Here is a 16,644-nt window from a genome sequence, read left to right as displayed (position 1 = left end):
TATGTCCCAATAACATCTGAGAAAGCTATTAAACAACATTCGAACTCATCCGGTGACATAAATTGTCTTATCAGCCAGATTAGCTGGAATCCAAATGGTTCGGAAGCTCTGAGAAATTGATAATTGATAGCAGACCCATGACCCCTGTTTCTCATATTAAACTCCGATAAAACGCGACCTCTGGTGACCACACGACACGCCGACAATAAGTATAAAATAATATCAACAGCTTTGATACTGCCGAAATCTTTTTATACATTGGATGTTTTATTCGATCATCATGCTATTGGTAAAACAGAAACTATCAAATATGTAAGTACACTAGTAATATTTCTAAAAAGTGTACAGAATCTCTTATGAGGAAACAAGGGAAACGATGGTCACCTCTAAAAGGAAATTACCTTATTTGGTAATTACAAGTTAGAAACAAATGATAGCGGTTGAAACTGGTAAGTAGAACAGATGAATTAAATGGGTTTTTACGTGAATGGATTTCTGGACTTAGGTTGCTTAATTAAATAAAATACATAACTGTAGTTATGTATTTTATTTAATTAACTATAGGCGTTTATATCAAACCACAAGTTCTAAATGTCCCTTTTAATATGGTTCATCATCAATATTTAAAAGCTATGCTCTTGTCGGTGGAGTAATCGCCACTCTTCTGTTTGCTGGGCCAGCCTTTTAACTCCCTCGTACGACACGACAGAAACTCTATCTTTAATTTGGCTGAGATATGTGAGCCTGGGCCTTCCTTTGCATCTTTTCCCCTCAATTTTGCCCTCCAGGATAATATGGTTAGGTATGTGATCAGAAATATGGTCCAAAAATGCAGGAAACGTTTTAAAAGCTTAGAAATATTTATCGCCCCCGCGGGTTGAATCCATGAGCTTGATGAGTTTGTTGGTTTTTCGACTTTTACCGTAATCTGATAGAAACCAAGATTTCTATGAAATGAGACATCAGTAAATTCAAATACAAAATACATTGACAGGTTTAGAAAATTAGGTCATTTAAGGTAGGTACATTATATCGATTTAATTTTCTACCATGTAATTTTTTTTTAAGTTGACAAGCAATATCATATAATTAGCTCTTAACATAAACTAACGTTGTCATTTATTATTTCAAGATTAAGAACATAAACTCGATGGATAGAAGATTGAACCGAAAATTTGGCAGATGTGCTCGGTCCACCTCAACTAAAACAATTTTGGTTTTGCAACAAATATATGAAAGCGATAATAACACTAATAACATTTTACCGAAACTAGATCCCGTGCCCAAAACCGTACTAAATATAAAATGTACTTGCTACTAACTTGTCACATTAAAAAACCTAAATAACGCACTTAACCGAGCACTTAGCCACTTAATCCCTAATTAATCGTAACAGATGCCTAGATTGATCAGCCTCTTGATATAACTAAACTGAATGTTTGACCGGTGTCGCCGCACGCGCGCATGCGACGAAGCTCTCCATCATTTCTAGACTTTGATAAGGGCTTCCGTTTGCGCTGAAGTCTTTTGTAAAAGTCATTAGATGCTTATTAGGTTCCTTAATTGGACAAGCTTACACGCGCCACGTTCTTCATTATTGAATTTTACTAGGCTACGAGTACGAAGCTTCAATTAATATAAGATCTGTGCCGACGAATATCCGTGTAGATTTTCACTTTGGAATTTATTTACAACTTTAAAACAGTTTCTAATTTACAATGGAAAACTAATAAATAATCAAATATATTCTGACATTTGAATTATTTTCCCTTTTACGTACAAAGTACCTCCATCAAGTGTGCCCATAACCAAACATATGACCACGGCGATCGGACGACGTATACTTCCAGCAGTACTTTCTAATACGTTTTATTGCGTCCATAAATTCGATAGACGCGCCCCAGGAGGCGCTTACCGAGTGGCTATCTCGCTTTTCGATTTAGAACTCGATCTCAAAATTGAAATGGCTCGCCCCTTTGTCGCGACCGATTTCAAATCGACATTTTAAAATCATTCCTTTTGCAACCTGTGTTTAAATTTAGAGACCAAGAAGGTAATGGTGCCAGTCTCTTTATCTATAGATTGTATTGCCTTAAATTAAATACTAGGATGATAGGTCTCATTTCTAATTTGGTAATATGTATCTCGTTAGTTAAAATTAATAATAAAATAATATTACTGTAAAATAGTTTGCCAAATTCATCGTCTTTCTTTGATTCGAAGCACTTAGAGTAACAGGAATACATTTTTAATACATATATAAATTTTCTCTTAATAGCTCCTGACCCATCGGTTGTTTGTGAAATTATTAGCAAAAGATGTAGGTTTATAGGGAAATTTTAAAGTCAGTGTAAAATAGTTTAAAAATTGTAGCCTCCTACACATATAAAAATCCAAGCTTCGAAGATTGCATCTTGATACCAACAAAAGCTTTCACAGCGTTGAAGGGGATACATTTTAAAGTTTCAATCGTTTATCCTTTCAAATGCAATGGACAGTAGTTTATCAATCTGATTGAGATCACAATGTCCTTAAAGTGCTAAAGAAAATGACCCTGAATCGGGTTGAATAGAAAAGACGTGTTGAAAATGATTTGAAATTGTTAATTTAGACATGAGGATAAAACCCTTTAGCGGTTATCACATACTTCAATAACAATAAGTAAGGTAATAAGTAAGGTATAGTTTCTAACACTGATTTAGTCGTAACTACAGTCAAAATAGGTAAGCCTGGATGCAACTTTGCTGACTATAATAATTGTTTATGATTCCTATTCATAATTGTGACAAATTTCAGTTTATGGAATATTCACTGAAACTTTCAATTATTTTTATTTTCTAAAATGTACAACGATGTATCTTTTGGGCTTGCATTTCCGCAGTAAACCTGCAAAGAACTCGGACAAACGTCTGACGTTGGCAGGGGATTTTGCTAATTCTTTTGGTCACCTCTGATACAAACACCGCCGGCCCTCTTTGCTTAACATTCAGCCTCCGTAGAGGGGGGAACATCGCAAATTCTCGACAAAGGGAGCGATGGGGGCACAAATAAACCTGTCGCTGCCTCGCCGGCTCACGTACGTGGTCACTTTTGGCTCTACACGACATTAGCGAAGGTTATTTACAAGGATTAGGGAGTATATACACGCCCCCGTACCGAGATATTCCGCGGGTTTATACATAGATGGATGCATAACCGTATTCCACTACACTTGGTCTGTAAGTACTGGTATTATAAGAAATAGGCAGATACGGCATTTACAAACTTATACAAAATGATAACGTATTTAAAGATATTTTTTTAATTAGCCTAATGAAGTGTCCAACTGCTGGGTAAATCCTCCCATCGTTTCCTCCACTCGACCTCGTCGTTTGTATTTTCTATCATTCCGTGTAGAATGTATTGAAGTCGTTCTATCATCTGCTTTTCGGTCTATCTGGACCATCTACGGTGTTCCCTGGGTCCCACAAATGTAACACCAATCATTCAATTAATCTCAATAAATTATCAAATATAGGTGATTAAACTTGGGCAGCGGTGGACAATCGGATACTATTCAAATATCTAGGAGCTTAAGTTTTTTTTAGGAAATACTTATACAGCCTATAATATTCTATATCTATCAAATTTTTTGAATTGTTTTATCTTGTTTTGCCTTACCTACGCTCGCCTTACATTTATTCTAATATGCAGTGCTAGAGTGCTAGTTAAGAATTCGTTTAATTTACTTAATTGAATGTGGGTGGAGTCAGGTCGACGAAAAACATTTTGGCAGTCGCAGGTTGGCATAACCACTTAAGCGAGGCGGGACAGTGTTGACCGTTTGTGTTCCACTAATTAAGAATAAACCTAATTAATGTGTAATAATGGCCAAATTCGATCAATTTTAGTTACGTGGTCCGTCCATTTACGAAAATTACGACAGTAATAAAATCGTAGTTGTTACCATGCAGCTCTGTAAATGTTTTACTTATTCCTGTCAATAAGTTTTGAATCAGTTTAGGTACCCAAAATTGTAGCCCGCTTTTCTGACTATCTTTTGGTCAGCCTGGTGTGGGACTTGCTAATAAACTGTAGATAAAAAACAAAATAACTTTATATTTTATTATAGATAAATGTACTTACATACACGATGAAGCTGTTATCCTGCAGTATTCCAATTTAATAGATTTTTGATGCGTAAAATAATTTTAGATATCTACTTACAGCAAGGCGTTGCCAATACCGTATGAGACAAAATAAAAATAGGAATACGTTTTTCTAAAAAAAGCTTGGAAGCGTCTGCTCCCATATGATGGGACCCACGACTTGATTAAGTACCTATAAACTAATGAAGAATGCAGAATAATCTAGTTCGTTCGAGGCCATTTAGGTACCTACTTACATAATATTAGTTAGCCATGGCACTAAATCAGTCTTCCTATACCAATATCAGTGGAAAGCTATTTTTTGTCTAGCCACCGAACACGTTTCGCCGATCACGCCAACCCGCGGCGACGCTCGCTTCTCGTTCCGAATGATTTAGCGCCTTCGACCATACTTCGGCAGCTGGCCCGCATCCAAGTTTCCAACGAAAAACTACTTTTGGGTCTTACAGATTCAGTGACCTATTCTGCGCTGCCGAAACAGTTGGACACAAGTAGCTCGTTATGGATCGTACGATCGCTTTTATTTTTTTCCTGTCAGTGTCAGTACCTACTGAACATCGGCATGCCTGTGTTAATAAAATGTTATCCTTTTTAATTATGTAGCAGTTTCTGAACAATTCGTTATTACTCGTAAGACACAAACGTAACAATTTAAATAGTTTAAATAGGTGCTTGAACATTTGAACAATGAGAGAAGCTTTACAACTAATGATGGTGATTATAATTCCCGGCCGATTTACATTTATAAATGTGTTGTGATGTATAATTCATAAACTAGCCTCATATTATAGCATTGCTTCCAAAATGCAATAAAAGGCCAAAATAAGAAAAAAATACATACATACAGTGATAAAGGCACACGGCCTTATTCGAACTTTAAGATACATCAGTGAATAGATCTAGAAACGATATGGATTAGATATTATCTCAGTGTCAAATGTGACGTTTCTTCAAACAAAAACGTCACTTTTGACACTGACACATCTAATTCATATCGTTTCTAGATCTATTAATTGACGTATGTTAAACTTCGAATCGGGCAGTTAGAGACGATATTTTTCAGCACTAGTATAATGCTGAAAGGAGCGTGCATGTTGCCTTGGTGAATGCAAATCCGGCTGTCTGCTACCTCATAAAGGATGATGTATGCCCGTTATAAACATTTTATTACGGCGTTGCTGGTTACTACGACACGACACTCTTTGCTATTACTCATTCTTATTTAACTGTATTACTTAAATGTAGGTAGATAAATATTGTGAAAACATTACGTTTACGTAGGTACTACTAATGTACTTTGGGGAATATGATTTAGTTAAAATATGATAATTTAAATACCTGTCATCATGCCGATGTCAGGCTTTTGCTTTCTAGTTTTTCTCTTAACGATCAAGGTTCTGTTAGATTTACGTAGCTAACGGAAATATTGGCACGTTTCTTAAAATCGTTTCATCAGAATACATACGCAAACATTAAATCTAAAGTAAATAATTCCCTTCTTTTATTACATAAAAAGTTGAAAAGAGTGTTATTTACGGTAATTGTCATTTATTTAAAATTACACAATAATGCATCACAATCGAGATAAACAGTTGCTTATTTCATATTGTATTTATAACAAGTTACAAATAATGATTTTAAATTTAATTTGTATATTTCAATAACAAGAATCTGCAATCATTTCTTACATGAAATTTTACTTAACGGTCGATTGAGAAACAAATAGGTGAACATGATTAGAAAATGATTTATGTATGTTATTTTATTTAAATATACCTAATCTACATAAATATGAATTTTCATAAAGCATCGCGCATACTTACCAGAAATAATGCTTACAAAATAAATATAAACTACTGTTGAGTAGAAATTTTCTAAATGCAAGGAGAAAGAATAAACTGTTAAGGGAAAATCACTCAAAGCATCAAAACATAGTTTTTTTGATGATAAAAATCATAATTCGTTGTCCAAGTTAGTGAGTTAAAAAAGTTGTCTATCCGTAAACCTCATGTACTTATACCTATGTAATGGCTAATGGAATACCTAGTACCTACTGATGGAGCTTAGTTTCTGCCTATGAATATGTATTGGTTTAGATTTAGGTCTAGGCCAAACCGTCCTCGCCATAGATTTAGTCCGTACCATAAAATAAATATTGACATTAAAATTAAATCCTCCTCCTAATCCGGTTAAACTCACGTAATCTTCATTAGCTATAGCATTCTTTTTCAAACTAGGAGTCATTTACGTTTGTCAAAAGCGGACCCTGGGCTCCGTACAATTTTCGTATAACTAAATTGAACGTCAGACCTAGTCGTAAATATGGTATAAAAATGAGAACATTTTTATAACCTGTGATGACGAAATAAATAAATATATCCCGTATATAAAAGTTATTACTTTTCGTGTCGTTTTCGAAGCTTGTACAATCGGCACAAAAGTGAGACATAGACACAAACACGCGTACAATAATCAAGTACCTATTGACATTTATTTCATTAAATGACTTGAGAACAGAAAAAAAAACATTGGCTCCTGTCAGAATGTAGGTAAATCTATATTTTTTTTTTCGCATATATTATGATATTAAAAGTTTAACTATGACAGTTGTAATAAATTTCATCTATAAATACAAACAACTTAAACACGTTATTACATTCATTTATGTATACAAAACAGTGTTCTAAAATAGATTTATTAGTCCTTCAGTAAGAAATTCACGTCAAAGGGCCTCGCCAAAGGAAACGCGTAAAACCGATTATGACGGAATTTGAAAATCAATTATCTCACGTCTCGTCTATCGCGAATCGATTCTAGTCCGCACCTTCACGTTTGTCACTTGATTAAAACTCGAATTGAATTTGATTATCGATGGCTAGTGTTAATTAATAATTTGCGAGTTATCAGGTATTTCCATTATAACGTGGATAACTATAAATCATAGGCTGTGAAAATGGAAAATTTCTACCACAAGAATAGATATTTTTTATTTCATTTGATCCTTAGGAACAATAAAAACAGTATTTTTATTAGTGTTTACTATTCTAAACCATAGTTTAATTGTGTTTACCTTACCTAGTTATATTTATTATTTATTTTTCCAATTGCTCTAATTAACAACGCTAATTAAATATTTAGGAACTTCATTCATACTTAACTACCTGAAAACAATTGAAGTCGATCGCGGGTCCCGAAGCACCTGCCACATCACTACAGAATCTGTTGACAGACAAAGAGGCAGACAACAGGGATCATCCAATTGGTGAATCCGCTGCAAAGCCCCGCCCAGCGCCGGCGGCGACCAATCGCACGCGCTCGCACAGATCTTGAACGTTATCTTGTTATCTCCTCTCTCACTTGCCTCGTAGAAGCTATTTTCAGACTGGAAAAATGCAGTGCGAAAATAGACTGAAAGTGTAACGTCATAGACAAAAACGTATACCTATCTACGTATATATAAATCTTTGAGTAGGTACATTTAAGTAAGTTTACTTTTGATTGACATTTATTTGCTTCGTATTGAATATTAAAAACAATATACATACTTACATACACACCTAAGTATTTTTATGTTTACTTACTATAGGTATTTACGGGCTTACAGACATGAATCTGCTAATATAATAGCATGCTACGGCCGATTTATTATAAAACGATAAGATCGATTAGATATTGTATAGAGACGTATTTAATTCACATTTCCTAATCTACATAATGTTTCGATTTACCGGCCAGTTTAACTTGACAGGTTAAAATCAAGGCTAATAAATTTTATAATAGCATGTCTAGGGTTAGTCTTCGCCGAGACATTTATTAATACCTACAGTAGTTTTATTCTAGAGCCTTTGAAACCTGAGGGTGTTTGTTTAAAGACCAGTTGTAAAGTACTGTGTAATAGTGTTGTTATAACTGCCAGTTTCCAGTCAACTTGAAAGTTGATCCGAACTTTGCTCAATTGTTTTTGCAATCGACAACTCGACAAGTTTACTGTCCAAGAATCGATGACATTGGAATAAGTCAATAAAGTATTACCTAACAATAACAAAGAAAATGATTGACGGTCCCTATACTTGGACGTAACCCTGAACAATGGGTTCCGAGAAATTTACTCTGTAAAAAGTGGACATGGAAACGCTTTAGCATAAATCAAAACACTAATCTTACATGAGCTTACTGCGGTACTAGGTTTTTTTTGTGTAAGATAGTCCAGAGTCCTATAATAGTTAGATATTTTATATTTAAAGTAATTTAAACAGCGTGTAAACGTGTTAAAACGAAAAAGTACATTAATTATTATGGACGTTTTCAATCGTCAAAATATTATGTTCGGATTAGACAGTGTCCGTTAAGCATTATCTATTGAAAAGCCAAAACATTTTCAGTCGGCAACCTTGCATTAGACCTCGAAACGCTTGCGTGAAAGAGAGGGGTGTAACACAAAGACACAGAGGGGAAGGGGCGCGGGGCGGCCCGGGAGAGGGTATGTGATTCGGGATTCTAGGGATGAGCTGGCTCTCGCTTCCTCTCGCGTTACTCTTGCACCACTCGCCGCACCGGCCGCACATGTCGGCTGTCACCGCGTCCAGTATCCGAACACGCGCACATCCCTACTTAAACCATTTTAAATCTGGAAATAATCTAACGTGTAGCTGCTTTTGTTTTTTTTTCAACGGGATTTATACAGTGATAAACTTTGAAAACCTGTGGACTTTATTGGAAAATAATAATTTGTTATAGTTTTAATTAAATAATTTTCAAATAAATTAATGCAATTTTCATATCAAATTTTAATATATTAGTTTTCATCTAGTTTAAAAACACATTTGCATTGGACTTTAAATGAACTTGATTTTAATTATATCTAAAACCGAAAAAAAAGCGTTCCTGAAAAAGTGAAAGGGTTAATTTGGACTATGATGAAAACCGAGCAACACGAATGTTAACAGTGGTTGTGTAAAATGAAGATGTCTGGTAAGTTGTTTCATATTTAAGCACGCAGTAACATTATCATCGAATTTAACGTTTGTTACCTAATTAAGCTGCTTATGTAAGTGTTAATTAAAGTTTATCGGTACACTACACAGTCAGTAAGGCACGTGTATAAAGTTAGGTACCTAATTCATACAGTTTAGGTAAGGTAATGCGTCCCAATTATTTTCATGTGGCTGTCTGATATAAATTCATAAAGTATTTCTTATTAGATTTAAAAATATTAAGTAGAATGAAAGTCTTCAGAAGAATAATGGTCCTGCAAATATTACCTAAATATACCTACTATCGTAATTTGCAAATTAAATTAGTTTTATATTTCAATTCTCACCAAATTAGGTAGTAAGGTAGTAGTAATATTGAAATATAAAGCCTTTGACCCTTTGTACTTATATATTTTTTTCTATATAAATCTTGACCCTAACAATGCTATCCTAATGACCCTAGCAACACTAACACTTTCTTACCTTAATTTTTTAACCTTTTTATTATATGTTTATTACTGTAATTCCTGAAATTGTTCAATAAAACTACGAGACGGCGAAGACACATAAAATATTTCACATATGTACTAAATTATTTTCTGGTAATGTAGGTTTCATAACTGAACACACGACACTCAGAATGAATATTATGTATAAAATATGCAGCTTCACCGAACTTAAGCAAAAACAAATAACCCTAATCTACGAAAATCTATGTTTTTTTGCTATCTCAAGTGATATCTGTGGTTCTGTCAAGTGCGTGCGAAAACGGCTTGCGACTGACATTTTTTTAATGGGTTTTTGGTATTACGATATTTATTTGGCTGTTTGGATGGTGTGGTTTCAGAGGTGCTAGCTTTTGACGGCCGCGCCGACATTTCTACAATATTTGCGAGAAGCTATTGTTAGTTTGTTATATGGAAGTGCGAAAACGATAACGGCCGTTTAGGGATGTTTTTGAAGGGTTGTTAGTAAATAATCGCGTATATTTTAGTAGGTTATTAAATATGTGTTTTCAAAGTTTTTACAAACTCGTGAAATACGTTGAATTTAATCTAATACATGGCAGCCAACGCGTTTTATTTAACTAGTTCTAAAGTTTAAATCTCTATGATTATTAATATACCTACACACCTACAAGATTTATTAGCACTTATTATAGCTCTAACAAAATTAATTAATATACAATACTATCCACGTACCTAACCTCAATCGGCAAAATAATCAAAATGCGATAGAGTGAGCGTTCCGACGCGTCGTCGGATTAACAACTCCGTTTTTTTATGTTTGACAATATCCATCGCCTGTACTAATAGAGTCACATTTTATTGGGTGTTAATCATAGGTTATCATGTCACATAACATATTAGAATGTCTGATAATTCTTCAAAATTATCTATGTGATTGATTGGATTGGATTCGATTGTTTTTATTAGGTAGGTACTTATAACGAGCGTACGTAGGTATATTTTTACAAAATGGGTGCTATCTTTAAATGCTGAATCGACTCTATCGACTGATCGATCGCAGGCTTTCGTCTTATACCTACTTAGTATCAGTTGATGGTGTGTCGGTTATCCAGTACGTTTCTTCATTGAATAATTTAACAGTTTCCTGTCCTTTAGAAATCTTGGTTGCGGTAGAAAGTGCGACTTTCCTCGAACGCTAACCCGACCTATTGTCTCGCCTTTGAATCCATCTATTTAGTCACTCCACGTATGTCCGATGAGGCATGCACTTTGCACGCCTGCTTAAAGCTTTATCTTCCAGTCTATAACTGACTTGACAAGCCATTTGCACCTTTAGTGCTGTAACCGTAAGGAGTTTTGGCGGTTTGTTTAATTGCCGAGGTTGGCTGGCGGGCGTTTTACGATACAGCATAAGCCGAGCCGTGGACGGCGAGTGACAGTAAACTCTTATTGTCAGTCTGTGTGACGAACTCGCCAAATTAGCATGCCCGGGGGTCCGCGGACACGGATGTGACATGATCTTTGAAACTCATCATTTTATTTTTTATTGATTTTAAAATATTTATATTTTTTTTAATGAATTAACCTACACGTGTAATTTTGTAGTAACGTTGTGATAAGACCAGTACACCTTTTTGGTCAAACGTTGATTAAGGGCTGTATAGTAGTGGTATTTAGTAGTAGTAATAATTTTATTATACAAAAACAGGATGATGATAATACCTCTGACCAATTTTAGCCACGTCGTCTATGTGCGACGGAGTAGGTTCTTTATAATGAATCCTTCTCTAACTGGTATAATTAGAGTATAGCTGTTCTACTCTTTGGTAGGTACACCTTTAGGTGATTCGCGTATCCGATCTTCATGCTAAAAATTCGAGCACATTTTAGGCATATCAGTTATGCACTAAAAATGTAACGTAATATAAAATTCTATACGTAATGTAAGAATGTAACTTTACTAACTACTAATAATTTAACTAAGTATGTGCTTATCTACATTTAGGTATACCAAAACCATTTGAAGAGAATCGGTGAACGGCTAGGTAACTTGTTTTAATACTCATGTAAATATAAAAACATTAGTGACCCGTTTTAATATATTTAATATTTATATAAGTATATTTGCCACTCCACTCCATCCGCAGTGCATGTATGTTCTTATTTTAAAGCTGGGCAGTTTCTGCGGAAACCGGAGACTTTAACGGCGACTCGTCTGCATTGTCCGCTCACGCAGCCACGAGTGGGCCTCACCACGGTTAATCTGAATCTTAAGAATAGCTCATGGCGAGTTTTTACGATGACAGTCGCTATACTGTCGCGAATTAATTGTTTGCAGTGAGCCACTCATTTTTGCTTTACTGGTTACATCCCGAAACAGTGTTTATTCAGTGCTAAACTACTCAATTGCAGAGCTAGGTACTTACTATTTGGCACAACTGAGCGCTAATAGCATGAACATATTATGTCAAACGCGACTACAAGTATGGAGTTCCGCGCGACAACACAAGTCGTGTAAAGGTGACAGTCCATTTCCAACGACAGCAGCACTACCATTCATTTTACCAAAGACATATGTAACTTCGTATAAGACGAATAAAGTCTAAGGAAAAAACGTGCCTCGGAATTCAAGCAAAAGTCATTCTCGAATAGATGGCGCACACACCTTTAGCCTATCCTCGGCTAGATGGCGTGACGATGCCGTTTCATATTTAACAATTTTAACACATAGATATCAGTGAATGAACATGGATCAAAATGATATAAAAATAATAAAATCATTTATCCATATATATACATTTTTTGATAACTTTATACGATTTCATTTTGAGTTTTAGTAGTGTGTCGATAGATGGCAGTAAATTTACAGTGACTACAAAATTTACAATGACAGGACCCCTCTATACTATCTATTCTTTTTGATTTTACTATGGAAATTGATAATAACACCGACGCGTTCGTACTAGTGCATATAAATAGTGCAGCTGATGCGGTCAGAAATGGAATGTTACCCTTAAGCGGTCTAGATGTATCTAAATTTTAATTAAAAGTGTTATGTATGCTTAGATAATTACTAAGTCGTCTGGAGATTAGTGTTTATCGTTATCAGGTTGTCTAAATCAAATTATTCATAGTTCAAAATTTAAAAAATTTGCGCGTCTTTGCAGTTATGAAAGGGGGCGATAAAAGCTCTTTTTTTAAATCAGTAAATACTAGTTAACTTATAATACCTGATTATAACTGATAAAGCTTACTTCCTACATCAGACAGGTGTCGTAAGCTCGCCAAACGAGTCCAAATAAAGGGATTCTATAAGACGTGTTCACACATCCTGGGCATTGTAGGATGCACCTTTGTGATGCTAAGCAGTTATCATTGCGTCTGTAATCGCATAGTATTACGCCTTTATCGAGCGTATAATTCCAGTTTTTTCACCGCCACGTGCTAAGGAAGACAAATGGACGAGATAGGGGTTGTTCTAACAAGTATATTAGTAGTAATAGGGGGTTCTAATGATTTATAGAGTGTCTCTTTCAGCTATTTGCAAAGGGGATGTGTTTTATTGATGACACGCGTACGGATGTTAGGTTTCCGTCAATTATTAATTCATATTTGTTCTGTTTGTTACTATCGTGCTATCGTTTTTTCAATATCGTGACTAAACTGATTTAAATTTAAAAAATAGCTTTTAAATTTCTGTTTTTCGGATAAAAAAGGCTATGATTACCTGTGGATGGTTTTACCACTAGAAAAGATGATTTTGCATGGTAAGTTAAATTTAAAAACAACTTTTCCTCTGTAAATATGGTCATTTGATAGGTACATTATGTCATAAGTTAAAAAACATTTTAGCACCAAACAACGAATTAATACTATTTTTCCTTACTAATAATTAATATTAACCTGCTAATTTCCCTCACGTGGTTTTATTACCTTCCATAAAGAAAATTCAATTTGGGAACTGTAAAGATCCAAACTAAACTCAATCTTATTCAGTGATAGGCACATCGACAAGGTATATCGCAGATGTTTATGGAGCCAACTGTTCAACTCGCACTTGGCTGTTGCTATGCCGCTAAAATATAAGTATTGAGGACTTGCATCTCGGAGGGATGCTCCGAGATACAGAAGACGAGCGGAAACTCTTTGTCGAGGGCGGAAACGCGCATAATGAGATCACCATCTTGCACGTCTTCAATATTTTTTATCTGTCTTGGTTTAAAAAATGAGCAAGTGCTATTATTTGCAATATTTATACTCGTACTAGCTGTTCGTGTTGTAATTCCTATTTGTAATGTAATGTCTCAGATCTAAAGTCTATCTTTTTACTTTAATTTGATTCTCATATGAAAATTCGAGAGCGTTAGTGGTAACGTGTTACGCAAACAAATTGGCCAAAATACACTGCAAAAGCCTAAGAATCTCTTGATTGCAGAGTGTTATGAGCATTTTATGCGCTTCATTACGAGGACGTCCTCGCGTCACGTCATTGTGTCGGCTACATGATAGGTTCTGATTGTTGACAATAGATAACGCGTTGTAATAAAATGTTGTTTGTTTTGTCCACAGCAGGCGACAGCCAGGAGTCGGGCAGCCCACCGCCGAGTCCGACTGACTCTGCGACATCCGAATCTCCGCCCACCTTAGTTCATATCAAACAGGAAACTATGCCTCCCGGCATAGATGTTAAAGACTATTATAGCACGCTCGACTGTCGTTTATCCGACACCTATCTATCACCAAACTTCTCAGAATTTGGACGTGGATATCTACCGGGTAATTTGGAACTACCGAGGTACGACTCCAAATACTCGAGAGAAAAAGAGAAAGGTGCGAAAAATTATGATAGTGTGGACAGTGAATTGAATTTACCGATAGAACTGGTGATAAAGAATGGCGGAGTATTTGCTAGAGTTAATATTCCAAGCGGGACGAAGTACGGACCTTTCATTGGCAAGTGGACGACGGAATCAGAACCTCTGGATACAAGATATGCATGGGAGGTAAGTTTCATTAGGTACAGTGATGACAAGGTTACGCTAGGCCATCTGGTTAAGGATAATATATCGTCCTCAGTGACGATAGACCACTTGTTTCTGTACGAGTCGAGTGTGAAATTTAAGTGTCAAAAAACGAGCGTTCGTTCATAAATTACGGGTACAAACTGCAGCGTTACCGAAACGTTGAGCACGGATGCAATAAAATGTCGATTTTATTGATGTTTGAAGTAGTTCAGTTTTTTGGTGTCTTTTTTATGCTGTTTTTAGGTGTCATATTTTGAAAACAAGCTCTTGTTTCTTGATGGTTTATGGGTACCGATGAGTATGAAGTTATGAGGTTGTTGACGTTTTACTCACACTTATAAACTGCCGCCTGGTCGGGAACATGTATCATATATGAACTTACCTTATTTTTCTTCAGTAAGTCTTTATTGAGATTTAACCTATTGAGCACACACTTGTTGAAGAAGAATCGGATCCGACGCACAATGAGCTGTTATCTATGAGAATCAATACCATGAACAAAATAACTTTGGTCATTCGAAAATAGCTCTTATTAGTTTAGGCTTAAGTAGTTGTATTGTAATTTAATATTGGACCAAGAACTCGTGCGAGTGCACTTTGGATTCGCACTGGGCGTGGCGCGTATCTGTGAGGAAACGGAAATCAATTCAACTGTGTCTCAATGAACTTATGAAAGTATTGAATTACGAACAATTTTTGCGCTTTTGCAACAATCTGCTTGTTCGCGTTAGTTTTGACTTAGTATATTAAACATAAATTTCATAGGACAACAATCCCAACTTACAGTAGGTACAATCTGTATTTATAGCCGCGACCAGACATCTGGAGCTCACCGAGTGCCGAGCTGATTATTTCTTACGGTTTTGTTTTTTTTTTGTTAGATAAGTATATATCGACTCGGCACTCGGCGATTCCCGCATGTCTGGTCGCGGTTTTAGTTAAATTCATATCAAATGTCCCTAAAATGCGGTTCAAATACGAGTAGATTATTAGCCTCAGCATTGTTTTGCGATTTTTGTCTCAAGATTCTTTATACAACCGGACATAAGAGACCACCAGAAACTGATTTGCTATAGACAAATATCAGGCGAAATGGACATCCATTCAAAGCTTTTGTGATATGCAAGTGAAATCAACCAATTCGCAATTAAATTGTGAATACACCGGACGTTTCGGACGCGATGCGCGCATCGAATGTCAGAAATGCGAGACAGATAGCTGCCCTTTATTCATAACTTATCATCCACTGTGCTATAGTCTAACCATTTTAAGGCTGACCTCCGATTACTCACGATTGTTGCGGAACTCAGGACCACGTTTAATAAGGATGCGCGATTCGAGAAAAATAATGTTTCGTGAATAGATACGGTGCGCCCGCGCTCAGGTTACGGCCAAACCTCTATTGTGCTGCAGACGTTTAGTTCCGGTGCTTAAGATCCAAGGATTTATTCTTGTTTTGATAGTTTCCTTTTTGTGGTAGCCAATATCAGATTAAACCGTAGTTGTGTGGTGAAATTATCATATACTTACAGCTATTCTATTTAATTGTGATTCAGGAGCTAGAATGTTTTTATGCCCGCTGTTAAATTGGATTCAATTAGGGTAGTTGCTTTGTCTTAAGAGCCGTGAAGTACTTTACTATTTTTTGAATAAGAGTTGACTATCTTCTCCAAATAAGTAGATCTTGGAAATATATTTTTATAAACAACAAGTTTTACAATTTTCTCGCAATTTAGCATTATCATTATCAAAGGAGCTTTTCTTACATGGTTTTCTACGTTTCACGGCAGTTTGATCTCGTACGTGACGCGGGGTAAGAGTGCCAATTGCGGCATCATTACACGCAAACGCTGACCGCGGCGCTTCCGAGTCGCTGCATAAGGGCCCTTTGATGTGACTTGCCTACTTCGTACACAAGCGGTGTTAATGTTAAGGACATAAACGGATTTAGGTTGTAATTTGTATTTCAAGTTAATGTAAAAGTAAATCTTTGGAAATCTATTTGCGAGTTCCTATAAATGGCTCTGTA

General features: G+C 35.7%; 1 protein-coding gene across 5 annotated transcripts in view; it reads left to right on the top strand.

The window, feature by feature from the left end:
• LOC134797646 (histone-lysine N-methyltransferase PRDM16-like) overlaps nt 1-16,644 on the top strand; it is a 137,633-nt gene that overhangs the window by 79,694 nt on the left and 41,295 nt on the right. For 3 of the 5 annotated variants that reach the window (XM_063769983.1, XM_063769981.1, XM_063769985.1), the window contains one exon: nt 14,161-14,594. In XM_063769983.1, the coding sequence (XP_063626053.1) occupies nt 14,161-14,594 (434 nt within the window). Of the gene's footprint in view, nt 1-9,008; nt 9,120-14,160; nt 14,595-16,644 lie in introns of those variants that run through there. The other 2 variants (XM_063769984.1, XM_063769982.1) reach the window with 2 other exon arrangements.

The sequence above is a fragment of the Cydia splendana genome, chromosome 15 (assembly GCF_910591565.1).
Source record: "Cydia splendana chromosome 15, ilCydSple1.2, whole genome shotgun sequence".
NCBI lineage: Eukaryota > Metazoa > Arthropoda > Insecta > Lepidoptera > Tortricidae > Cydia > Cydia splendana.
The sequence above is the reverse complement of the archived record's forward strand: the minus strand, read 5'-3'. Positions and strand labels throughout refer to the sequence as shown.